The 27,990-nt window shown below is 44.0% G+C and overlaps 1 protein-coding gene across 4 annotated transcripts in view; it reads left to right on the forward strand.

Annotated features, from left to right (window-relative positions):
• kansl1b (KAT8 regulatory NSL complex subunit 1b) overlaps positions 1-27,990 on the forward strand; it is a 72,389-nt gene that overhangs the window by 24,454 nt on the left and 19,945 nt on the right. For all 4 annotated transcript variants that reach the window (XM_042085710.1, XM_042085709.1, XM_042085708.1 and 1 more), the window contains one exon: positions 4,517-6,104. In XM_042085710.1, coding sequence (XP_041941644.1) covers positions 4,627-6,104 — 1,478 coding nt within the window. In that variant the 5' untranslated portion in view covers positions 4,517-4,626. The remainder of the gene's footprint in view (positions 1-4,516; positions 6,105-27,990) is intronic.

Consider the following 27,990-nt stretch of genomic DNA (forward strand, 5'->3'; position numbering starts at 1 on the left):
TCTTGAGAACAAAAGCATAATCTCCCTGTGAGTTAGCAGAGATGCCAGAACAAGTAAGTGAAGTTTGCAAGGTGTTTCATCCCCCAAAAGCTACCTGTTAGCAGCAGATCCTGGGAGGAACGCACAAGCCTTTCAACTGTCATTCATAGCTGTGAGTAAGTGGTGCTCTGTTGCATTTTTTGTTGTTGTCATGTTTCCCCTGAAGTATTCCTGAGCGTGTGTGTTTCTGTGTGTTTGAGAGCTCTCTCCCAGGAACTCCCTCATGCTTGTATGTAGACAGTGACTTTGCCAAAAGTTATTGCATAAAAAAATCTTGAGAACCCCCTGGAGTCATTGAACTCCTATCAGTTTTTTACTGTTGATTTTTGTTGTGTCAATAGGTCAGGTCATAAGAGGTGTTGAGAAATCTCGAATTTAGGGATCGACCGATATATCGGGCCGATATTTGCGTTTTTTACGTGTATCGGCATCGGCCGATAAGCAGCTGCGTTCGCCGATAGTTTTTTCCCCCACATTATTTACATACAGGCGTCCACAGGCAGCTCTGTGTTGCTGGAGACGCTGCAGACTGCCCCTCCCCCACGAGCAGAGAGCTGAAAGCCTGCTCTTCAAGACAACAGTAAACTTTAAACTTTCAAAGCATCTTTTAACTGGTTGAATTGAAGGTGGAAGCAAGTTTGTGGGTCCAAATGGAAAATGCGAATGATATAGGTAGCCTACTTTATTTAATGCTTAATGCCTCGTTTATAAAATTGCTTGCCATTGTATTTAGGTAGCTGCAAATAGCTAAGTGGTAGGCTAGACTATTCATATGCATGCGGTAGCGTAGCTGTTACAAACACTGATCATATGACTAAGTAATGCCAACGTTGTTCCGTGGTATTTGTGGGAGTTTTATTCAGCGACCACCTGGCTGAGTGTGTGTGTGTGTGTGTCTCCCTCCCTGATATGAATGCCCCTCTTCTATAAAACTGCTTGCCATTGTATTTAGGAAGCTGCAAATAGCTAAGTTGTAGGCTATCCGTATGCATGGGGTAGCGGTAGCTGTTACGAACACTGGTCAATCATGATTAAGTAATGCTGACGTTGTTCCGAGATATTTGTAGGAGTTTTATTCAGCGACCACCTGGCTGAGTTTTGGACTCGTGTGGTGTGTGCGTCTCCCTCCCCCTCTCCCTTCGAGCGGGCGGAGTTGCCATCGCAGTGATATCAGAGCTTTAATAATGAGAGACGTGTTATATGTAGTTGAATATTAATTCGTGTAAACGTTTATCATGTACCAGACATACCGTGTATGCCTTACTTGTTTAGAGCCGTTTGCTAACGTTATCATTATCAATCCAGTTCAATGGTGGTTCGTCAGCTACCAAACAGAAGTTTGTGTGTGCGTCTGTCTCACTCAGTGGGACACACGCATCACAGCGATATGAGCGTGCTGCGCTACCTGAAGGAGAGATTTTAAAACTGAGAGATATGTATTTTATATATACCTTTTGACGTTGATGCCATTTAGAACAGAAACATTTTGACACCACGTTATTTTCGTCTGCTGATTTATGTTCCGTGGTTGACAAATCTGGCAGCTTTTTTTAGAAAAATATAGACATAGAAAAATGTAAACCATGCAGTCTTAAATTACAAATCAAGCACTTTATTTCAATAGCTAATTTTCAGGCTTATTGTTTTCTTAAATTATTTAAATGTGTTGACAAAGGACATTTTGTGATGACCTGAATTATGTCTTATAATATGTCAGCAAGCAATGCATCATCAAGGCTGTGTTGTAAGATGATGAAAGCATTTTGCACAGTTAACCATATTCAGTGCACCCATCCATAAGTTTAATGTTCCTTTTTTAAATTGAGACTTATAACATTTGTTATCATCATTTGTGTAATTATGTGTCATTTGTATGATGTAAATTGAGGGAGCAAAATAAAAGCAGTATCGGCTCCAAATATCGGCTCAAGAAAATCGGCAGCCTGTATCAGTCATTGGCTTAGGCTGATGGAAAAAAATCGGTATCGGCACTAAAAAATCCATATCGGTCGATCCCTACTCGAATTACAGATTCATAGGAGCATAGGATGCTGATTTATTTCTCATCTCGGTTCCCTCACACAAAATGATTGTTTTAAGCTCTTATCTTGCTCCTTCCCTCCCTCCCGTCTTCCTTCCTCTCTCTCTCTCTCTCTTTCTCTCTGTCTCTCTTTCTTTCTCTCTCTTTCTCTCTCTGTCACTCTTTCCCTTTCTCTCGCTCTCTGCCAAGCGCTTGGTAGCATAGTGGTCTGGCTGTCAGCATGTCACGGTGAGCATTCCTGGCCGTGCATTTCGTGGATCATCTGCCCTATGGGTTGAAACAGTTGGGTATTTATATAACACTGCCGGTACCACCTCATCAAGAGTCCTGTGTGAAAGTCACTGGTGCCTCATGGCTTCCTGAGGGGCCACAGGACTCTTATAGCCCTGCTTTAGTGAAATGACAGACAGTGGGACTGTGGTCCTGGGGGGGTCAGATGCGTTCAGGATAATAAGGACACTTTTTTTTTTTTTTCCTTTTCTTGACTGGACACAAAACAAATGCTGAAGGGCGGCGAGAAAGAGACCTAGTGTTGTTTTTTGGATCATAGCCCCGTGCTGGGCCCCTAACGGAGTGTTGGTTAAATGATGGAATTTCCCCTTGTGCGTACAATCCCCACTGAACCCCCACCCCCCCTCCCCCCCTTTGTGCTTCACCCCCCCCCTTTGTTTGGGTGCCAGATCTGTGAAAATTCCCCAGTCTCCCATCCCCCCGCCCCAACCTGCCATGTCTAGGCATCTATAGGCCTTGGCTATGGTTGGTGCTCTGACCTATATCTGTGGCGCAGTCAGCTGTTGGCTCCTCATGCCACACACAGACACTCTCTCTCTTTCTCTCAAACTCACGCCCACACACACACACACGCACGTACAGCACAGTACATAGCACCCCTATTCCACCCCGACTTTAAAGAGCAACTTGCCGGTTGGAAACCCCTATAAAGCATAGTGTAAATAAATGATGAAGGAACTAGATTCTCAGAAAGGGAAAAAAAAACGAGAACTACCCCCGAAACAACATATTAAATAAAAATACTTCTGCATCTATAAACCACTAACCGGAAGTGAGGTAACAGAGGGTAACAGGTCAAGTTCAATGAATGGTGTAATGGATCTTGACACCGACTTGTTATAAACAATAGAAATGCATGTGACGGGGCCACAGCCCTTTAATTATGAGCCACCTAGGCGAGATAGGGGCCAGGGAGAGAACAGGCGAAGGAATGAGATTTTTGGTAAGTGACTCGGTGATAACGGTGGCTAATGCTGTGTCTGCGTCTATTGACATTATCTTGATGTCGTTTAATAAATCTGCAATCATACTTTTGACGTTGCTGTTGATCAAACATCCATGTAGGTTTCCTTCATTTAAAGTCCTATTGGGATATTAACAATATTTCGCAGCAATTGGCCCATATTTCTTCTGTTGTAACCTCCTGGCGGAAAAGTTTAATTAGTGGAGTAATGTCCGTGTAAATGTTTTGTGACTGATGAGGCGGTGAAGTCCCTTCAATTTAGGCTACCTGCACAAAACGGACCAGCAACAAAAACGCTTGCTTTTCTTGAAAATGGTGGACAGGATGTCCTGGAATTGGTGCAACCCTAAACACAATGATTAACCATTATGACTTTCCAAAAAATCAACAAACTCCAACTCTCACCAGAACTCCAACTCTCTGCTCAGACTAGTATCTACACACACAATGACAGAGCTCAAGCGCCAATTGAAGACATTTATCTTCTATGTAATATGACGCGTCTGTGGGCGGGAGAGGCATATTTAGGAGCTTACTTAAAATGGGTACACTTTCTTCTGAATTACTATCCATAGGTTTTATAAATTTTTAAAAATACATTTTCAGACAAGATGCAAGTTGCTCTTTAAGACGGCTACAGTTTCATCACACACCCGCTGCTTATGGGAGTTGAGCTGGCTTGGACATGACTTGGGCGTGGAGATTTAGGGGGTTTCTTAGGCTGTTTGAGTTAGAGCAGGCAAGTGAGCCTAGGTGCTGGTAAGGCCTCACTAATTGCTTTATATCTCAGGGGGAGCAACCATACTGCTTATATGTCTGGTGTTTGCTTAAGACTGTTAAATCAATTATTATGTGTCTTCCTGGAGACGTTGATGACTAGGCAAAAGTGAGTTACTAAGTACCCTGGACTAAACGTTTGTATAATGAAGATTATGTACATGATGTTTAATCAACAAGTCAGACTGTATGATTGTTAAAACTGGTATCATAAGAAACAATTAGCCATTATGCTAACCCACATGATGGTGTTATGCTAGCCCACAGTAAGGACATAGGATTTTTTGAAGCATTCAGAAATTATTTAAAAATTGTAACAGAATGTGAAGCAATGGCCTAATGATGAATGATAGATCTAATGATGATCCATCTTTTTCTTGTCTTTCTTCATCTCTCTCTCTCAGGCTGTGCCGTGGAGAGTGGGTAGTGGTAGCTGGGTGCAGTGGATCTGGCCTGAGCGGTGCCAGACGCCCCGTCCCGGCCGCCCCCCTTCCCCACCCCCTCCTTTCGCTGCATGGCTGCGATGGCGCCCGCTCTGACTGACGCTCCGCCCGAAGCCCACCGCATCCGCTTCAAGCTGGCCCCTCCCTCCACGCTCTCGCCCAATCCCGTGCAGTCCGGTGTCGCACCCAGCAACGGCGCCGTTGTCAAGCGCAGCCGAGCGGCCGCTGCCCAGCCCCCCTCCCCAGACCACCACCACCCCCATACCACCACACCCGTTGGTAACGGCAACAACAACAGCAGCAGCGGAGGCGGCAGCAGCATAGCGGTCCCGTCCTGCAAGCTCGAGGAGCCGTCAGTGCAGACCGAAGCCTCGGCGCCGCACGCGCTGGGCCGGCTGCAGCCGTTGGTGGCCTCGTACCTGTGCTCGGATGTGACGCCGGTGCCGTCCAGCAAAGAGTCCCTGAAGCTGCAGGGTGTCGCACTGCTGCAGACGCACGGCCTCCTGCCCGCCCTGCTGCCTCGCCAGCGGCAGTCACTGGAGCTGGAGCTCTCCGAGGAGCGCCTGCGCAGCCTCATGAGTGGCACTGGTGGCGTGGGCACCCCCACGCCCCCTGTCAACGGCATGGCCAAGAAGCTGGCCAAGCCCGCCCCTGGCAATGCAGAGCGAGATGGACTGCTGGCCACCAGCATTAACAACAACCCTGCTGCACTTAATGGAGGGTCCAACGGCATCAGGACGCCCGCAGGATCGGGGTCAGGGTCGGACTCTCCCCCTCCACCTCTGGAATGCGCCTCGCGAGGGGGTCTCCATGGCAATGGCCCCTTCAGGAGTGCTGAAGGAGGCGCCGTGGACCCCCAGCACCCAGACGACGTCTCCCAGGACAACAGTAACCCTGAGCAACCGCCTCCACCTAGCGTCTCTCCCCCGTCGCAGGACCCCACAGACCGCAGCAACAACAACAACAGCAGCAGGAGTAGTACGGACCGCCCCCCATCGCTGGCGTTAACAGACTCTTCCATCCCACCATCCTGCTCACCGCCACCCCCCATCAGCAGCTCTCCACATCACCTCACACCAGCACCGGGCAGCCTCGGAGCAGAGCTGCGCGAGCGGACGCAGCAGAGCCAGAGCCGGCAAGGCCAGATCGAAGGCCGTCTACGGCGCCTGCGCAAGCGTCTGCAGGTGGTGCAGGCCAAGCAGGTGGAGCGGCACATCCAGCAACAGCTGGGAGGACTCCTGCAGGGCACACTGGGGCCTCTGGAGGCCTTGCGCAAGAGGGAGACTCCCATCGCCTCCACCTCTGCCTCCACATCCTCCGCAGCTGCCGCCGCACTCACCCCCCAGGAGCGAGAGGGCCTGGGCCGCTTCCTTAAGGGTGGCTCGGTGCCAGCGGAACTGGAGAGGCTGTCCCTGAGCGGCGCCACCAACCTGCACGCGGCTGAAGGGGCTTTCGACTCGGACGCCACAGAGAGCAGCAGTGGCGGTGAGACGGACGTGGAGGAAGAGGAGCTTGGACGCGTCGACGTGGAGCAGAGACACGTGCCGCTGTGAGTACACTTGCAGAAGTGTCTGTGTGTGTGTGCGAAGTAGGGCTGGGCGATATGGCTGAAAACTGCATCACGATATAAGTATTTCATATCAGTCGATATCGATAATTATTGATTTTTAAAAAATATATATTTCAGATAAGGACCAGAAGGGGGGGAAAAAAGTTCAATTTAAACACTTTTATTTTAAACTTAACCTTCCTCTGATTTTAATCACCAGTTATCAATCAAAGCAAACAAGGAAAAGGAATAGCATAATAGCAACATAATCATGAAAAACACTCAAATAAATAAATGTGCACATAAGTCTGAATGAAAAGCAGCACTGGTTGAAGCCTGGAAATATTGTAAACAAAGTAGTCTACTAGACTGTTCAGTTTCCCCACGAGTGTTTAAGTTTCAAATGAATACTTTTTCTCCTTGGGACAGGCCCGTTTGAGTCTTGGAAAATAATTTTCCATTTGCATCGCGATTGAGATTATTCGAATTTAGCAGTCAATTTGAATGCAACAGTTTTCAACAAATTTGTGCAGCGTGCTAATGATGCTAACCGAATTTAATAGCAATTTAGCCAGTTGTCTTGCACGATTGTGAATGTTTGGATTAGCCTACATGTGCATGCTGAGGAGGGATGCGCCTGTTGAGAGGGAGAGAGAGAGATTGCACGGGGCAAGGACTCATTGAGAGTCTGTGTTGAGGTAGGCCTACTTCTATCGCCTACTCTGGTATGTATATAGCTATATTTAGCCTATTTATCTATGGACAACGTAAGGCGGGAGGTGTGTGTTGCTTTTAATTATCGAATGTTCTATCGAACGTATTTTTTAATTGATATCGGTTACATGTCTATTGCGATACATGTCGCTATCGTTTTATTGCCCAGCCCTAGTGCGAAGAATGAAAGGTTTGCCACAGTGGAATGTTACAAGATGCAAGCCTCTTTCATCAGGGTTCTTGAGTCCCCTGTTAGAGGATAGGTCTGTGTTTTTTTTTTGTTTTAATGGTCAGTGCAAGCAAGCTGTAGTTTTCTAATTGGTGGTTTGTCTGGAAAAATCATCATGCTAATAGTGGTGTAATAAGGGAGCACGATTTTTGGGATATGCTATATCATTGGTACAATATCGGCATCAGCAGATAATTGCTTGAGAATTGGATTATCTCCAAATAGAATGTAGGTTTTTATTTGAATGTCATATATCAAAATGTGTATTTTACTTCTACACCATGATTTCTTTATTTTTTAGTATGAACGTGAGTGAATGTCCATTTTTACATTTAGGGTAGGATGAATGAGAGTGAATATTTTGCCTATAAAACTAAGGCATCACGATAAGGTTACCTTTACACTTGGTCCGTTTAACTGGACCGAACCCGAGTGTGATTACTCCCCCCTAACCCAGCTGGTCACTGTTTACATTACATTATTATTTGTGCACCTGGGTCCGTTTAGGTCATAAACACTAGCTTCTATTTACCAATATCGCTTGGCGATGTCGCAAAAATGGCAGTTTATTTCCTGGATTTGGAACAGATAGCATTCAAACCACTCCAGAGTTCTAGCGAACCGTACCTCAGACCTCTGTTTTCTATTCCGGGTCCGCACCCAGGTTCAGTAGAGTGCGTTCACATTAGCAAAAGCCTCGGTCCAAACAAACCCGGGTCCGGACCAAAGGGTCTTGTGTGAATGCGCCCTAAGAGTAATACTTTAATTCCAGTACAGGATGAACCCTTAAAGGTAATTGAAAAAGATTTGTATATACATTAAATGAGTTTTAAAATATTGATGTATCAAATATTTGCAGAAATCCAACATTTTGCATATTATGCATTCCTATGTGGTTATAAGCCTCCTAAACTGATATTATGACCATAAAAAAGTTTGACTTTTGCAGGTGTTTGTTAGGGAAACTGAAAGATAGGACTTTCGGAAAGAAAACTAGATTTCATGTCTGATATTAAGCAACTTTCACTTTCGAGTTTGAGTTGAGTGTAGCAGACAGCTGAGAGCTCTACTCAAAATATACCCCTGAAATCCCCTTCATAAGTGTCTGTGTGTGTGGCTGTGCGTGTGCTTCTGTTTGAGACTGTGCAAGACTGAGCTCTGTATGTGTTTCAGTGTAGACGGGAGTTGCTGGTTGTGTCAAACAATATTTGTACTTGAAAGCGGAGAGACTGGGCCTGTGCTCTTGGCTGGTTTTCTTTCACAAAGTTCAGGGTTTGGGTCCCTTATCTTGCCGAAACTACACCGACACCCGGGACCTACTCTGAGAGTGAAAACGGTTAACAGAAATGTCAACGCACACGTAGTGTCACACAAAAAGGACATGCTTCAAAGAGAGTGGTAAAGGTGTGGTTAAAAACGGACTAAATGGACAGAACCAGGCTTAAATTTAACTACTTAAAGCCAAAGCTGGTATTACTCTGCTCTCTCCCCTTGACTTTATTGGGAGCTGCTGTTGGGAGTTTTTGGACATGGGCTAGGCTAACTAGAGGATCTAATTTTTACCCAGAAAGCCATTAGGCATTCAGCACTAGCGTGCTGAACCAATCAGCCTGCTGATTCAGCTTTAGCCTGCTCTGGGAGTGTTTGAGCTTGTGACAGGTGGCTTGCAGTGGTATTTATAAGGCCACATGGTGGCCAGTCAATTATGTCACCCCTCTGGTCAGAATATGAAAGTGGAGGTGTGGTGGTCACGGGTATTTAGGCTCATTTTATAATCTGCACTGATGGTTACAAAGTGAGTCAAGGATGACTTCTGCTTGTGTTCTTAAGATGCCTTGATTGTCTAGATCATGTTCATGATCGTAGTGTCTGTTTTTTTTTTTTTTTTTTTTTTTTTTTGACCCTCGTGGCGTGCCACATGGTGGAAAGGTTTCTGGAATGTTGAGGCAGCAGTGTTTATTTGCAGTGCAGCCAGCATAGACAGATGCAGGCAGGCTAACCTACATTTCAGTGAGAAGTCAAGTCACATGACTATTGTGTAAGACCAAATAGGCTTACTTGCAGATTATGACACACAAGTAAGTGTGTGTGTGTGTGTGTGTGTGAGGTAAAGAATGAGAATAAGGGAGACGGGAGAGCAGCGTAGTTCTCCTCATTCTAAAGAAAGCTCCTAAAGCAAGTGATAGGCTGAAGGGAAATTCATGTCACCTTATTCCAATGTGAGCCACTCGGCTGTACTAGGCTGTGATCTAGGGCTGGGCGATATACCGAATATATTCGATATATCGCAGTTTGCTGTACGTGAGATACATTAAAGTGTCATATCGCAAATATCGAGTATTTCACAGTCATCATTTTTTTAAGCGCCAACACTTACTTTGCCGTTTCGTGTCCCTATCTCTCTTAACCTCTCCCTCTCCCTCTCAGTAACAACGTGAACAACGCACATCACACACTCACCAACCAATCCTGAACAATCTATTGAGATGAGGGGGTAACGTCTTAGTGTAGACGAGAAGAAGTGAACTTTCAGTTCAAAAGCGGCGGTAGCATTTCTATCTATGGGTAGGCCTACCATAGGCAACCGTTGTTCAACAATGAGTTAGGTTAATAGATGGATGCAGTTCTGATTTGGTTACACGATACGAAATACAAGAGATTTTCAAATATCCCTGCATTAGGCTGAAGGACTAGCCTACTGTCTATGTCTGTGCACGTCCGACTGTTTCGAAACGACAGCGCAAATGCTCACATCTCACTCTCCACACATGCTTTTCTCGTGCTAAATGTTCGCCTATGCTTCTCTCCAGATTGATTTTTTTAATTAAATTTATGAGATCTGCGCATTGAGGCAGATTAGACTACTGTCTATGAGTGCATCTGACTGTTTCAAAACAAAAACGCAACCGTGTCTTATTTATCAACCAACAACCGAACGACTAATTAAGGAAGCATGGACCTTACCTTCTATCCGATGTAAGCCATCATCATTCATATGGAGACATATCAGTGGCAGATTAAAACCAGCTAAATTTAGACTATTTGGAAAGTTAACTAAAGCCATGAAGCCATGCAAAAAGAGAAATGAGTTTACAGTTTATCCTGAAGATTGGATAGGATGAGGAGCCTTTTAAAGAAGACAGGGAAAGAAGAGATAATGACAAAGCCAAATAACAGGCCATGATGAATGCTCTGCATTCTAGGCTAAAATAAATCAATTGATGTACCCTATTTAGGTGTGTTGAAATGTTTGCATGCACACTTTTCCCTATGTGAAACTTAGTTGGCTACTGGCAAGAATTCAAAACTACTTTCACCCCTGCTTTTACATGCAAATGTAAAATAGAAACCTGTGAATAACCAAGAATGTGTTAATGCGGATATAATTTGCAGGGATTGGACTGATTTATCCTAGCCTACTGCATCATACTGGCATGATTTAAAACATCATAGGGTGAAAGTGAGAATTCATGAAGTCCTTTTGAGAAAATTTCAAAATATCGAGATATATATTGTATATCTTGAAATAGACTGAAAATATTGCGATATTATTTTTTAGCCATATCGCCCAGCCCTACTGTGATCCTGAGAAACTCTCCCACACAGATGCTGGAGTGAGGAGCGATCAGAGTCTGGTGTGGTGGGTGGGTGGGTGTGGCATGGTTTTGCCAGCAGTCGTGGCCTCGCGTGATACTTTGATGTAATGCTACACCTGGCCATGTTTGCATTCCCAAAGTCATTCCCTGTGCCTTTGAAGGTGAAGACACCTAGGACTAGGGTTTCTTATTTTCAAGGAGTACTTGTGTTCCAGGGTTAAAAAAGTTAAGAGCACAGACAAAAGTTTGATCACAGTTAGTTTTGTTTTCAATGACTTGTACATAGCTTAAGGACTTATAACATACCAATGCTAAGATTGAGAATGACTGACACAAGACGCACAGAAAACAGGATTTATTTAAACAGGACTATGTTATATTATTTTCACATTTTTAACATTGTCATTATGTGTTCAGCACATTTTCCATTTAAGGTTACTTTGTGCTTGCATCAGATTGCCTTGACCAGTCTTGATAGGTCGGGTGCTTTGACTGATTCCAGCTAGCCTTGTGACTTTGTTAACATTGTATTTCACAGGCCAACATTGACATTGTTTACGGTCATTTGCTCCAGTGTGCCTGAAGTTGTTTTGGAACTGGGGAAATTATTGTTTTGGTTTAGTCTGAAGAGTATGGATGCTTAGCAGGTGTTAATGGTCTATCCGTATATATATGACCACCTCTGGACCAATCGCATAACGGGATAGCTCAGAACATTCGGCTCTGGTTTATCCTATATAGCTATGCTTTGGGAAGCAGTTCTGTGAGGACCTGTAGAGCAGGTTATTGAATAGTGATGTTAGGAATCATTAACGCTGCTCGCTTAAGAGTCCTAATGTTACCCCTCATCGTGGCTTGTCTGTACCCAAATCCTCAAGTTTCCATAGATACCAGCCCTTGATACAGGTGGCTAAGGCACTAGACTTGAATCCTACTGCTGTGTGTGTGTGTGTGTCCATGAATACTCATCACCCCTGGTTAGCGTGGCAGTGAATGCACACCACCTAATTTCTTGTGTATGTGAAATGACCTGGAAAAATCCACAGTGTAAACATGATTCTGCTGCCTTGGACTTTTTGACCATAACCTGGGAATCCTTAGCTTAGTGCTGAGGCCATGTGGTTCCTTAATACTTCTGGGCTGATATGCTGTTGAATGTATTTGATGTCTCAAATAGACATGGGTTGGCTAAAATAAGTAGTTGCCACACACACACCGGATAGGGTTGGATGAACAGCACCATCAAAGGTGGGTTATATTTTTGTTCTAATACATGTTCACCCCTAAACCCTTGTGTCCATACACCTGCCTCCTGTTTATTTTACAATCCTGTGTTTGGGATTTGTGTCTCTGCTGCTCATGTTTCTGTTGTATTGGTACCCCAAGCATAAAAGTATAAATTCACGTTAATCACGATCATAGGTCACTGTGAACAAAACATGCCTCTACCTTGTCTGAAGCATCCCTCAGTTGCTAGTTTTCTATATCTGGTGTCAGCTTGGCTGTAATTGTGCTGATGTGGGATCAGTCCTGTCTCTTAACTCACACTGTAAAAGCTGAGATATATTAGTAGTGTTTTGGCAGGGCCTGGGTAAACATGATAACCTGGGTTCAGCGTATGGCCTGTCTCTGGCCCTCCCGTCCCATGACCCATTTAACCATTTGATACCTGAACCCGCAAGAGCCTCAGGGGCAGCCATATGTGTGTGCCTGTGTGTCAGAGAAGCATGCATTCATTAATGGGTGTGTGTGTGTGTGTCTGTGTGTGTGTACGTATGGCTCCTGTGTGTGATTACAGGCACCCTTTCAGCCTGAAAGATTCGGTTTCCCGGCAACAGTGTCAGCTCGTGTAAAGCCTCATTCATGCTCATCTGATCGAGAGCACAGACGGCTCCTGAAAGCAGCCACAAAAGGAGGCATGTTAAATTAGCTTAAGCTGCCAGGGATCTGAATGTGTGCGTGAGGGTGCTCTCTCTCTCCCTCCTTTCTGTTTTTTGCTCTGACTCTCCCTCCCTTTTCCACCCCTGTATTCTTCCTCTCTTTGGACTCTCCCTCCTCTCTCTCGCTCTCTCTCTCTCTCTCTAACCCTGGATAAAATCCAGATCAATTATTAGCCTAGCTATTGCTAATAAAGTCTCCTCTTATGAATAGATGAGCAATTTGAGAGTGAAACCCAAAACCCACTAGCAGCCCCAGCATCCATTTGCTTGCCTTCCCAGCAGCCATGTTGAATTTCTGTCCCAGTTCTCTCATTTCCTGTTGAGTTAGTGGTGGAGGAAGTAGACTTGGATTCATCTCCCTGCTTTGTCATGCCTGCTTGATTGTCTTTTGCTCCTTGTCCTTCTGTTTATCTCTTTGGGTCTATGTTTCGTAATGTACCCTATCTCTTACTTTCTCACCTATTGAGTTTGTGTTTTATGTAATTACCCCGGTGGTTTATGGGGTATAGAAAGGAATAAAAGAACAATGTGCAATGCTGCTTGGGTAATGCTTTGTGTGTGTGTGTCTGAATAATTGCTTCTGTGGGTCTTGGTGACCTCCTTGTGTTCAAGTTCAGCCTGTTTTCCCTGCCAGCTCACCCAGCCAGTTAGGCCGGGTTATTATTTCTGCTCAGGCTGTCATTGTATTCCTCCATACATGTTCTATTTGCACCCCCTTATCACAGTCACCTTTGTGTCTGCGGCCATCCACCTTTGACAGGTCATTTTGTGCCCAGGATTTAAATGGATGATGCCTGTGCTCCTGTTGCTCATCCAGATTTCAGCATGTTTCTCATTTAACTTCTTTCACTTCTTTTTTTCCCCCTTCTGTCTATCTTTCCTGCTTCCTTCATTAGTTTCTCCTCCTCCCCCTCCTCAATAAAGATGAGTCTACATCAGTGTAGCCGAGCCGGGGAATTACATTCGTCTTTTTAATCAGGCTGAGGATTACGATTACTCGGGATTAGGTTCCAGGCCCGAGCCCCAAGCTAGGGAGGAATGGAATGAAGTGGAGTGGAATGCCTTTTTTTGGCACCATTGGCTCACATTTGAATGAGCTTTTATGACGGGCGTGGATGGGTGCTTGCTCCTGCAACCTTTAGGGGTCAGGGTTTTTACACTCGGGGAAACACTCAGGCTAGCTGGAATACACTCGGGGAAACACTCAAAGGTGTGTAAAACCAGATGAACATATACCAAAAACCATGCCCCCGCATTCTCTTAACCAACGTTAAAGGCATGTAGTGTGTTTGCGCAAACACGCATGTAACCTTCGTCTTTCCAAACAAACGGTCAAAAGTATGTAAACCCAACTGTCTCAGATAGACATTCTCACACACACACACACACACAAGCTTTTTTCTGAGGGAGGCCAAGATAAGATTGAAGGTTACTGGTGTGTTGATGAGGCAGTCATGCAGCGAAAGAGAGCTGCTTTTGTTAGTAGTGGGAAACCAGCACTGGCCTTCTCCCCAAAGCTGATTTCAGTATTCCGGTATCTTTAACTAAGGCTCTGCGTGATGGGAGCATCAGCTAGTAGAAACATCAAGAGCCTGTAGTTGAGGCCTTAGATCCGGTAGCTGTCAAGCTGCTCTTCACCCCTCTTTTACCTGTTCTTCCATCTCCAACCATTCCACCTCCTCCCCTTTCCTGGTTTGATGGATAATAACAATGGTATTGGGTGTTTGCATGGCTGGCTTTGTTCTGGGCTCATGGCAGGAGCTTTTGAAGTGGCTCACCTCTGAATCTCATCACTGCATGGGAGAGTGTGTGTGTGCGTGTATGCGCGTGTGTGTGCGCGCGTGTGTGTGCGCGCGTGCACATGAGGGATGGCTGTGCAGTGCATATCTTTTAGCATATCTTCAAGGTATTAAAGACGAGGCCCATTCGAAAAATTCCCCTCCTTTTAGTTCTCCTTTTAGTTTCTTTGTTTTACTGCTGTTTTATGTTGTTTGAGATGCTTTTTTTAATGTTATGATGTGGAAATGTGTACAGCCATTGTCTCTGTGGGGGTCGATGTCCTCTATTATTCAGAGTACATGTAATGCAGTATAACACGCTTGTTAAAGTGGCTGTCACAATACAGTGTGATCTGTGTTGATGAAAATGGGCTTCGTCAGACTGCAGAGAGGGGTGAGAGGGAAGGCTTTGATTATACCTGCTAGTGGAAGTGCACATGGGCAGCTGTGGACACTTTGGATGTGTAGTTTTAATTTTACTTGCTATTCTCCTTGTACTTACCAATAACCATGACTTAATTGTGGATTCAAAGCATATTCACCCCTTGCAGACACGTGACTTAAGTCACGTGACTGCTCCATGCTGGACGGCAAAAAGATAGGAGACGGACGGCAAATTACATTATGTCATAACGATTATGATGAACTGAACACCATTACTATAACATCTTTGTAGTTCAATGTATTGCTGTTTGGGGTCTGATAGTCAAGGAAAGATGCCAGTGGTGTTGTTAGATGAAATGGGTCATGATCGCAAATGTAAAGTTATTAAAACTGGTGGTAACAGCAAGTGGAGATAACGTTAGGTCATAACGTTAGGCTACTGTAATTAACATTATGGTAAATGAACACCCATAAGTATTTCTAGACTAAAATATTGCAAAGCGATTTGGTTACTTTATTTGTCTTGCTTTTATCAGTTGTAAAAACGTTAAGAATGTCATAACAGAACATGAAATAATAACTTAGCTGCCACACTTAGAAGCTAGCTATTCTAGCTAACGTTTATCGTAGCTCATAGTGCTAGGGCTAATGTAACTCGTCAGTTTGTACGTTGCCCAGCGAATAAACTTACTTCTTAGGCCTACATGTCTTAAGTTAAAGAATTGAAAGAAATAGGAAATAAAAAAACTTGAACGGTATTATCTGTTTACATTCAGATCTTGCCAAAGACTTTGCCTAAGTGCTATCTGCCGTCCTGTTCAGAGTCTATGGTTGCTATAGCAACCGCTGCTGTGCTTCATACACTGAGGAGATAAGCATGCAATTGTGGTTGAAATACTCCCGAAACACAAAGAAAACAAACCAAAATATATCTATGCAAGAACATGGGATGTTGTTGTATTCCAAACAATAAGCCAACAGTCGTGGAAGGGCATTACTACGGTTAAATCTCACTATAATCTCCTAGCTGAGCAATATGTCCCATTACAACCCATTGATTTGATTCGTGTTCTTGCCGTCCACTAGGCTATTTTGCTGTGGCGCGAACAAAACGTGACGTCACTTGCAAGGGGTCAATAAGACTGGTCAGAAGCAAGCAATAGGCAAGGTATTGCCTTCAGGTACTCTGTAATGGTTATAGTGCATCTCTCACACGAGTGCAAAATTAGAAAGACACCCAAACGGAAGACCTTAACTAGACCACATTGGTTGTGGTCGTAGTTATACCTGCGCATGAATCCAACTGTTCATGCATGTACCCCAAGAGAGCGGGTCATCTTAACCTGACGGCTTGACTGGAAGTGAGGCTGCTGACCTGGATGTGGGGTTTTTTCCCTCTCCCCGTCTGATTGTCATACTCTGATTCTTCTTTTCTCTCTCTCTCTCTCTCTCTGGGAGGAGGGGAGTGGAGCTTTTCACCCTCCTGCTGAACACCTGGACCGTGTGTTTTTATCTACACGCGCAGTTAAGACTCCAGCTGTATCTAGGTTTGCCTTTCTTCTTATCGAAATACAACACCACATGCCTAAACGGCCCCCTCAGACTTGAAGCTAGTTGTTGCTAAGCTGGAGTTGTTGAAAAGGAATACATCAGCAGGTGTGTGAGAGAGAGGGAGAGAGAGAGAGATGCCCCTTGGAGTTATTGGACTGAGCTGGCTTTTGGTCAGAAGAAAAATATTTTTCATGAAGAATCTTTAACTTCCCTAGATGATATAGAGGGCTATTGACTGCTCTTCGTCAGAAGCAGATGAGGCTGCGTTTTATGAGGCCGTGTGGGTGATGTGCATCTTTGCTTAGCTTAGTTCCAGACTGAAGTTTCAGATGATTGACAGGCATGTTGGCTTAGAGGTTAACACTGCCAAATGTTGTGCAGTCTGCATCTGTCTTCTAAACTACAGTGTGTGTGTGTGTGTGTGTGCAGGTGTTGCTGAGCATGGTCTATGAATTTTGCACCGTACTGTGCATGAGAAGGCTGTAGGAAGACAACGTTAGAGTAGGGAGCCTGTTGTTGCGGTTTTGCGCAGATGAAAGATGGAGAAACCGCAGCCACACGTAAGCACCCCTTGCAGGCTTGTCAGCCATGAGCCGTGACAGAAACTCACATGATCTGCTGCTGTGTCAAGGAGTGGGGGATGGGAGGTTCTGTGCAGCTGTAGAAAATATCTATGCTTCACTTCTTTGACCTCATGGGAAGTGATGCTATCTGTGTGTAGGTTATGATTGGACAGAAGACTGGAGAAATGGGAAGTGATTTGACATTTTGTTTACAGAATTACTTCTGACGGTGGACATGGCAGAAAGGGATGTAGACTGACTGGATGGAGGTCATGAGAGAAAATGACCAGTGGTTTGTAATTGAAGCAAGTGTTGGAATGAAGTTAGGGAACACACCTATTGATGAAATATGCCTGGCTCACTCTGTGTTGAATCAGATAAGGGTGTTGCTGCAGATTAGGGTGTTGCTGCGCTATCTCAGATGTTAGAATCGTGAAGTCCCAAAACCAAGCCCTGTGAAATATTTCTGTTTTAAATCCGGTCATATTTTATATTCCTTTTTTTAGCCATTAAAATTGTTCCCGTTTCAGGCGGGAAAAACTCATTATCTGGGAAGCCATGTTTAGGCATTAATATGTTGAAAAGTATTATTTTTGTATGATTATTATCATTAGTATTGTTCATAGCCAGCCCGCACTTTTTTAAGTTGAAAGACAAACATGTTTTCAGTAGGACTGGCTCTCAAAAAGCTTGTACAGCATACTCATTGCAGTGTTTCCTCTACGTTTATTTCAGCATGGTGGCCCCTCACGGTTTAATTAATACTGCCACGGTAGCCTATCAGAATCAGGGCAGACGCACATTTGCTTTTTAAATAATCCTGCAACGTATCCTCCCCTTCTGGCTGCCGCCACTGTTAAAAAAAATTCTAGAGGAAACACGGCATTGGTTTTCTATGAGGCTCTATATTCAGAAAGAAATGGCAAAAAGAGTGATATTGCAGTTCTTATAAACTTGTGTTTCTTACCCATTTGATCACAAACAGTGCTTTTTACCTTTGAACGCAATATTTTGTTTGCCCAATGTTTGAGGTCTCTCACAATAATGGACATAAATATAATTATGAAACAAGGAGGGGAGGTTTTTCAGTACTAAACATTCTCAGGACTAAAATTACATGTGGGGATGCTAGTAGAAGCATGAAACTCAATCTGTTAGTAACTCATTGTATGGACATTTATTTACAAAGTGGCAATGTTGTACCATACATAGATATTATACATGGTTATAACAGTGTAATTAACTATTTGTATTTATCCACGATTGCACAGCATTGGCACATTCAATGACATTGAGCTGTTCTCACATTCTAGCAACCCCATGAAAATTACCTAAAAATGTAATCACACCTTGTTAGATTCTTAATATCTTTATGTTCATGTGTTGTGGAGAATGAAAATGAAATTGAAAAATGAAATGAAGAAATGAAAAAAATATCTATCTTTATCAAGAAGTCTAAGACAATGCTGGATTCTGTCTTGTTTGATGCATATCGATTTTGGAACCTATAATTGAGTGAGAGTAGATGCTTGAAGAATGATTTTCTGTTAGATTTCTGGGTCTATGTGTGTCCCGTACCTTTTCCTTCAGTCATCCCAAAAGTGGGGTGGACAAGAGGTGTCTGAATTTGTGTGTCCACACTGGTACTTTCCTTCACTGTGTCTTTGGATGCAAGGTTGCATGGATATTTATGTGTTTATTTTTTTTAGATGTGCCAGATTAAATCCCCTCCCCTTCACCCATGTCATTCCTTCCTCTTTGCCTCCCCAACTCTGTTTCCTGCTTTCCTGGTTGTTCACAATTTCTTGTCAACGGAAACAACAACTGTGGCATGCTGACATGGTTGCGTTGCGCCCCAGTTGAACACTTCTTTCACCCCACAGCTCATACCGAAAGAACAAAGGGATTCCCAAGAAGTCTGTGCCTTTCCTTTTTCTGCCTTACCCAGGGTTGTAAAGCAGCCAAGTCATGTTTTCTTGACTGATAAACTTGAATGCCCATCTTTGGCCATGTTGTCAGTAGTGGACGTGGCTGTACGAGGTTCTGATATGGCATTGATTTAAACTGGTGATGGGGGTGTTGGTAACCATAACGTAACACAGCTTGTAGTGTTGAAAACATGAGGTTGAGTTGAAGCTAACAGGAAGCCTAGTATATTTAGTTAATGGTTATATTAAGAATTGTGGTAGCACAGTTAACATCAACTTTACTAGGGGCATCAAGGAAGCGTAGGTTGTTCTGGCAGCAGCTCCCATCACAGCCGGCCATAAACAACTGCAGCTCTCTGTTTATGGCGAGGGAGGAAGTAGTTTTCCTGCACCGTCCCAAAGGCCATATTTCCAGCTTTGTGCCATTCTCTAACAGAAGCTCTGTTATGGTTTCCCTTTACCCATGTTTTTTCACTGCTAAATCTGTTCAAATCTGAACTGTCAACCGATTCAGAAAGAAACTGGGGGAAAATTAAACTAGGAGGAGTTGCCTGATTTTGCCATGGGGACCTTGAGGGATGGTGTTGTCCTCAGAACCATTCTGCCCTTTAGGGGAAATGAAGTTGAAGCAACTGCTGCTTTTGAAATAACTGTGCCAAATAAACACCCCCATTACCATAAGAAAGGACCACCCTCAGTGCAACCTAAACTCTCCCTAATGCATTACACTACACTTTTCACTTTCCCTCCTTTTTCCCCCTCTCTTCCTCTCTCTCTTTCTTTCTCTCTTCCCCTCTCTCCCTCCACCCCATCATCTGTACCTGGCAGCGCCTGCAGTGTTTGGACCCCAATGAAAGGACTCCTCTGTCTGTGTGTGTGTGTGTGTGTGTGGAAGAGGAAGAGAGTGCAAGACATCATGTTGGTGTGAGTCTTTGTGACTACTGTACAAGTCCTGTGTGTGTGTATGTAGGGGTGTGCTGGGTTTGTACTGAACTTCAAGTTTAGGATAATTCAAATGATATGAAGAAGTACTGCAATTTGTTCATCTTACTTTGTGGAGCAGCGTTTCTCATTGTGCTTTCTTTGTTTGGTCAAAGTCCTCCCCATTCTCCGAATGTGAATCTGAACTCTAGCTTTATCTGTAGACTGTTTGGTATTTCAGGGCTGTTGGCCCCATATCAGACAAAAGGGGAAGATTACCAAGAGAGGACAGAAGGGGAGAGAGGGGGAGCCAGACACACACAGAGAAACTCAAGGAGAAGCAGTGTGGTGATGTTCACATTTGTTAGATTTCTGGCTTAGCTGCTACAGATCAAGGCCAGGTTGAGCTGCTCCCTCTAGCCCTCCTCGGAGATCCAGTGGGTTCTGGGTTTGGGGCGTGTTCCTCATCTACTCTGTAGTTAATTTCCCCTTGCAGCTCTGTCTGTCTGGTATCACAGCTAGAACTGTGAGCTGGGAGTAGATTCAAACAGGAATTGATGCAAATGTTATTTCTTTAAATAAGGTTTTGTGTGTCTGTCTCTGTGTGTGTTTCACTGGCTGGAAGAAAGGTAGACATTTCCAGACTTGTGGGTCTCATTCTCAGTCCTAAATACTTGGCACTCAGCAGTTAATGACTAAGCAAGATGCAGTGTGGTACACGTTTCATGAAGTCATGGCTGAATCTAACCCATGCGCCTCTTACTGGATTATGTTGAACATCTGCTGTGTGTATGTGTTTCTGAGATGGTGTTGTATTGTTAAGATATTTTGCAACTCATTCAAATGGGTTTTAGTTGTCACATGTTCATGGAAATACCACAGTTAACCAACATGGGTGTGTGTGTGTGTACCCATTTTAATCCTAAACCTGTTGAAAGAGCTTTATGTCTGAGAACCCCCTGACCAGCTTTGTCCATGTGCCATCTTCGTGTGTGTGTCTGTCTGTCTGTCTCTGTCAGTGTGTGTAAGTATCTGTATGTCCGTGTGTGTGTGTGTAAGGGAGGCAGCACTAATTCAGGGGAGATAATCTTGTTGTTTTCTGACATTGTCTGCTCACAACAGAACAGATTCCTGAGCCACTGAACTGTGTGCCTCTGAGAAGATCGAGTAGGGCACAATGGTCTCTGTGTGTGTGTGTGTGTGTGCCTTTGTGCATGTGTGAGCGAGAACGAGAATATGTGGTGTTCTTGACGAGTTATGGATGTCCACCTTGTGAAGGTCTGTGATTCTCTTTTGTGTGTGTGTGTGTGTGCGTGCTGCTCTTTCCTCTGCTTTGCCCATCTGACTTAAAAGTGAACAGTTTCTCTTGTGCGTGCATGCGTGCGTGTCCACAGGCTCTCTGAATATGACCTGAACAAAGTGCCTCCCTTTTGCTCCCTGTTCATACTGCACGTTATCTCCATCCCACTCCCTCTATCTCAGAATTGTCATCTGTCTGCGTTTGAGCTCTGAATGGCATCCTACATGTAGATCCAGTGGAAATAGTTTGGAATAGGAAGAGTAGCCCGCTCACCTTGCCACATTACCACTGATGCCGTTTTCTGTGACTTTCTCGTTGTGGATGCTAGTCAGTGGTTGAGATGGGTGGGATGCACATGAGGCACAGCAGTGCTAATGACGTGTAGCTAGCTAGCATTGGGATACACACACACACTTAACCTTGCTAAAGCATGGAGGTGGCTATGCTCTCAAGTAAACACAAGGGCAGCCAAGGGGGAAATTCCTGGTGACACACAAGCGCACGTACGGACAACTGTACGTACACACACATAGAGGAAAACAATCCAATGGAAAAAGCCAAAACTAAAGGGAAATTCCTTTTCTCCCAATCTTGTCTCAAGGGAATGGAAACTGATGGTGTTTCTCTGTCATTTTTCTCCCCTTGAAATGAATAGTTTTTTTTCCCTTTGCGCACAATACATGAATAGTAAGATCTTCTACTGGTCATGGATATTCCTGTAATATCCTTCACTAAAGTGAGCACATCTGGCCTGTGATCGAAGGGGATTCAGCAGAAGAGTCATGAGAAAAGATGATGGGAAAGGGGGGGGGCCAAGAGAAAGGCTAAGAGAAAGATGAACACAGAATGTGGAAAGTAAATGTCTGGTACTGGCATGAGATGGATGGAATGAGGCCTGCAAAATCTGCACTGGTCACTTGGTGTGTGAGTGATGGACCACTCAGTGACCAAGATGACACACGCACGCATGCTACACTGTATTATCCAAAAGCCGCTCCAGACCACCGATCGTGGATTGTAAACACACACATGCACTCACTCTCTCCTGGCTAGCTCGCCACAGCAGACAGCAGTGTGACTAGCAGCTGGCTACATGCTGCTCTCCTCATACCCAGCTTCAGAGAGAGGGAGAGGAGAGATAAAGGGAGAGGGAGCACACAAAATGGCTCCCTCCTCTGCCATCTGTGATTTTAGGAGCCTGGTGCTGTTACTCAGTCAGAGACTCAGTCAGAGCTGTGGGTCTGTGAAAAGAGAGAGAGAGCAAGAGGGAGGGAGAGCAAGTGAGAGGTGGGTAGGGCCTGGGGTGGTTCTTTAGCATAAACCTCAACTGTGATGCTGTCTGTATCACTCCTGCACTGTGAGAATGATTTTAGCCCCCTTTGATGACCAGCCCTGGCTTTTTATCAGTGGAAAATACTACTTCTGCCTCTAGGAACACAATTAATAGAGGCACAAGTGCAATCAACATTGATCCCAGGTGTATGTATGTGTGTGCTCACTGATTGCTCCTGGTGAGTAGCTGGTTAATGATTCTTCCAGGCGACCTTTCCTCTGGGGTAAAGGTCAAAAGCTGAGAGTTGGTCAAATTACTTAAATGCCTTTCTCCTCCAGCACCTCTGTCCCTCTAAACCAAATGGTCTCTCCAGGCCCTCTCTATTTGTGTGCATGTGTCCATATAGTGTGTGACTTAAGATAATTCTTAATTCCATCTATTTGGCTTGGCTCTACAAAGATGATCCATTTGAATTCATAGATATGGCTGTTTGAAGATGAAAGAATCTAAATATGTGTGGTAGTGTGGTGTATCTTTTCATTTTAGACCTGTGTGTTTGTGGTTTATAAGGTATGTGTCTGTGTGTGAGAGAGAGAGAGAGAGCGGGAGAGAGAGAGCAGACACAGGGTGAACTTTGATGTCACACCTTTGATCAGCACTCCATCTGCAGGATGACTATCCCCATGTTTGAGGATATACATACACACATTCTCTCTCTCCCTCTCTCTCTACATTTAGTCAAGGTGTGAGTCATATCTCTCTTTTCTTTTCCATATCTCCTGCTTTCTCCACACCTCTGTGCTCGTCCCATGACCTCCTATGTTCACAGCAGTGCCTCCTCTAGTCAAGTCTGTTGCAGTCTATCTCTGGATCACTCACGAGAGCTGGCCATCTACCCATCAAATCAGTCTTAGTGCCTCCATCTCCCTCCCTCGTCTCTATTTCTGTCTCTAATTTTCTCTCTCCCTCGTGCCCTCTCTCTTACTCTTTTTCTCACGGACTCCCCCGCCCCTCTCTGTCGCTCTCTCTCTCTCTGTCTGATGGCTGCAGTGTGTTTATGGCAGAGAGTGCTTTCTGAATGAGGCTGGAGATTAGCAGTTCTCTGCAGTGCTGTGACTGTGTGTGTGTGAGAGAGAGAGAGCAAAAGAGTGAATGCATGGCCATTAGAAAATGGATCCTTTGCTTTCACAAGCAGACTTTCACAAGCCTGAATCTGCTAGCTAGAGACACTCAAGCGTCTGATGTGATTGTGGCATACTCTAAAACGTTTAGGTTGCCTTGTGGCCTCCAATTGATTTTGAACAGGCATAGATTTGCCTCATTGATTCCTACTCTGAAAATACCATAGAGGGAAGTACTCTCTCCTATGCAAATGTCCTTTCTAATAAAGTGCTATCTGCCTGGGGTTGCTAAGTAACGGTGCCCACAAGAGTCTTGAGATGGTGTTTCTGTAAAGGCTTTGAATGAACTTTCTATTCTTTTTTTCTTTCTTTTCTTTTTTTAAAAAATAATCAGATGGATACTTCTCCTTGCCTTGTCTCACACCTGCTGTGCTGGCATATGCACACATGAACACCAGTCAAGGTCACACGGCATCATCGCCACCCTTTGAAATACTGCTGAAGGACGATGCTCTTCCTTCTCATAACTCACTCCATTGACTGCTTCCTCGGTGCATTGCCCCAAGTCGAGCCGCTTCATTTTGGCCATGGACCAGGCAGCTGGGAACAAAACATTTGACCAAAAACAGCATTGCGCCATCATCTAAGCAAGTCGTTTAGCTTGCCTCTTGGCCTGATTTGGATGAGACATAAGTTACCATAGAGTAGAGCCTTTTAGAGTAGAGAATTTTGATTCCTATTTCGATATATGAGGTTTTCAAAAACTAATAACGTATACATTGACTGACTGCTCAATTTGAACATTTACATCATGTTAACATTTTCATCATTTAGCATATTGAAAAGTTCTGATCAAGGTGGGACAAAATGGATAGGCCTACCTATCTAGTTGCCTATTGAAAGGCTCTTATACAATACATTACGAAATATTTATTATGTAATGATTAATGTGAGGTCTTTGTGTACCTACTTTCCTGGTATTCACAGTTGATGCTTAATGACCCCATCATATGTCAGCCTTCCATCAACACTGAAGTCACAGCTGTCTGTGATTTTATGGATCCAGGATACTATGCATCCTGATAACGTTCCCTTGGCCTTTGGAATTAAAATAGCCCCACATCACATTCCCTTCACCATACCTAGAGATTGGCATGGTTTTATTTCAGTTAGCATAATAGCTGGTTTGATTTGCATTGAGAGATGATCTTATGGAAAGTACCCCATGCCAATGGTGAGATGTATGTATACCTATGAGCCCCTGTATTTTAAGGAAGAACATTTATTTATTTACGATACATTATTCTTTTACAAAGAAAATTGGTGTGCTTAAAGGTTTGATTTTCCTCATTTGTTTAATCAAGGCATTAAGATAAATTTCCAAAAGATGATTTTCTATTCCTCTTTTTAGTCAACTTTAGCATGTGTATGTACAGGCTATGTACACTTCTGGTTTCAACTGTATGTGATATGTGTGTGGGTCACTGTCCATTCAAGGCTGCCTCTCCTTTGGGTACCTAAATCATGATTGATAGCCCATGCTGTTTCCAATGAAATGTTCAGTTCAGCTACCCAGCTAGGTGACAGTGGAGCTGATCTGGCACTGATCTCTTGAATCTGAGCCATCAGATGTACAGTATGGATTAATTTTCAGCAGAGGAGGCAAAGGGATACATATCTAGTGCCTCCGGACTGAAGGGGACGGGAGAAATGACGTGTCCTGAATGCATTTGATCGACAGGTGTAATAAGGCTGAGACGGTTAGCCTGTTGACTGTTGGTTCTAGACTGTCTTTTTTCTCCCCATCGCTTTTGTGTGTATGTTTTTTTTTTTTGTGTGTGTTGTTGAGATGGCTTCAGTAATTCAAGCGCCCCCTCTCCATTCTCTTTCCCTGTCTGCTGACCCACAGCTGGCTGTAGGGGGTGAGGTATGTGGTTCTGCTGCCACGGCCACTCGATGTATTCCCAGCCTGTCTGCAATCGGACACGCAATGTTTACTCCAGCCTCCACTGCTCTCCGTGTCCTCTCGTTCGTCCTCCGTTTTCGCTCACTCGCTTACTCACATCTGGAGCTGGTTTACTCTGCACCCCACACACACACACACACACACACTCATTGCATAACCTCACATGCTCTTTCACTCCCTGTCTTTTCCTAATTTTCTCCATTTCAGTTTGATGCAGGTTGTGACATTGGTTATGAGTTGTTACATTGGCATTTCCAAAGCGTTGGATATGCTTTTTTATTTACACACACACACACACACACACACACACACACTTTATCTCTATGCAATGAAATTCCAGCTGTTTCCCTTACTGAAGCACCAAGGCCTAAGCCCCTCCTTTTCTCGGTTGCATTCAGTGATTCCATTCATGTAAAAAAGCAGCATGAGAGGTCATCACTATGCAGCATAGGTCTACATTCATACTAGGAATCATACATACATACATACATACATACATACATACTATGTGCATACATACCAACCAGAAGGCATTCAGTTTTTCCAAGCCACAACATTCAAGTGTGGGGCTACTTTGTTAGGCTACTGGGAATTTTCCTGTGTTGGTTTTAAACCACTCTTCATAAGAATGTGTGTTGGAGAGGCATTGTGACGGCACAGCATTGGTCTCTGTGTGTTTGTCTCATTCAGTGTTTGTGAAGCTTTAATGAAGTTCTGGCTCTCCTGGTGTGGTGAGGAGGAGACACCCACATATTTAATTGTAGCTAACAACATTTTCTCTTTAAATAAAGAAAGGGTGTGGGGGAAAAAGAAAACGGAAGATTCTTTCCAGCTGAAGAGGCCAAAGAGGGAAAGGCGCGCGCACACACACACACACACACACACACACACACACACACACACACACACACACACACACACACACACACACACAAAGCTGAGAAAAGTAAAGGTGTGGTGTGCGTGTAGCATGTTATGTCTGGGGCAGGTCAGTCCATGCTACCTGTTCTTTCCAAGGCCCATATTTTCTCCTGAAATACAAGCAACAGCGGCAATGACCGATTCCGTGGGATAATAAGCCTGTGGTCAACTTTTTTTTTTTTTTTTCCCTCGAAGTTTCACGGGTGAGATTCCAGAATCCTGAGGATTATATGTTCTCTCGGAGCATTCCTCACTGCTTCAGAATTCCGGAATTCAGAACGATGGCTGCCTAACTCCTTTCTGCATGTCCAAGGTTTCAAATTGGAAACCGTGAGTGTTATTGGGTGTTTACACACTAAGGGCCTATCTTATGTATAAAACATGCTTTTATATTACGCAACAGAGCAGAAATTAAAATGGAGTACTCATCACTTGGCCTCACAGTCCCTGTTGATTCTGGCTCCTCCTCGTGTTTATCCAGTTACCGTTCAATACTAAGACACTGTATCTCCAACGTCTCCTGACAACAGTGAGGCATTACATGGAAATCTCCATTGTTAGTATGTCGATGTAAGGGAAGTGGTTATTATTCAAAATGGTTACTCATCTTGTGGGTTGTATGATAGTTAGTGGTGTCAGATATTGGGAACAGCTATGGGCCAATGAACAATGGGTGTTTGACCTTTTAACCTCAGTGTGTTTGATCTGAACTTCCCCGAGAGTGGTTGTGTGATGCTTTTGTTTTTGACTCTCTGTGTTTGTCTACTTGAGGTATGGGTTTGAATAGTGATGTGTTCGCCTAGCAGTCATCTTGTGAAAAGCTTGATGGTAAACATAATTGTTTTTATCATGAGTTGTTTTTTACTGATGTGTGTTCAATTTTATACATTGGTAAAACGTTTATCATGTGGTTGTATTGCATACAATGTACTTATTTTGTCACTGAGTTTTATGTTATCCTCCTTTTGGTTTTGTGCATGCTTGTGATATCTGTGTGTGTGTGTGTGTGTGTGTGTGTGTGTGTGTGTGTGTGTGCGTGTGTGCGCACATGTTTGTGGGTCTTCAAACAGGTACGAGGGCTATAACTTGTTGATGTAGAATTTTCCAGAACACACACACGATAGTGGCAGTTATTTACCCCTTCTCCTTATCGTTCCCTGCACCATTACAGCTCATGGCTTGCATGGGGGAGGGGAACAGGGGCCACTTAAATGTCATACTGTGTGTGTGTGTGTGGCTATACGGTGGTATTGGAGGTTGGAGGGTTTTTTTTTTTTTTTTTTTTTTTTTTGTCTGGTGAATAGAAACTTTCAGTTAAAGCACAACTGGCTGTCAGAAACTAGCTTTAGAAAAAGCCCCTTTCTGCAGTTTATTTACAATTAATGAGGTAATCAGACACAGCTGTATCTCTGCAGGGATTGTTTATATGTTGTCAGACACTTACAGTAACATTATAAGCATCTCAGTGGTGAAAACGATTGGTATGTAACCCAATAACAATATGCTTGATCACATAGGTTTACGTAGGTTAACAAAAAAGCTGTGGAAATTGGGCCCAGGTTTAAAAATGCAGTTTCCCTTTAATGACTGTTACATCATCTTCAGGTGGTTCTGATCACTTTAAACCCAAAGCCATCTTTTATTGGTAAGCTGATATTGTCACTCAGCAGCTAATTAGTTATAGGCCTATTAACACACCCT

This window comes from Alosa sapidissima, chromosome 3 (genome assembly GCF_018492685.1).
Source record: "Alosa sapidissima isolate fAloSap1 chromosome 3, fAloSap1.pri, whole genome shotgun sequence".
NCBI lineage: Eukaryota > Metazoa > Chordata > Actinopteri > Clupeiformes > Clupeidae > Alosa > Alosa sapidissima.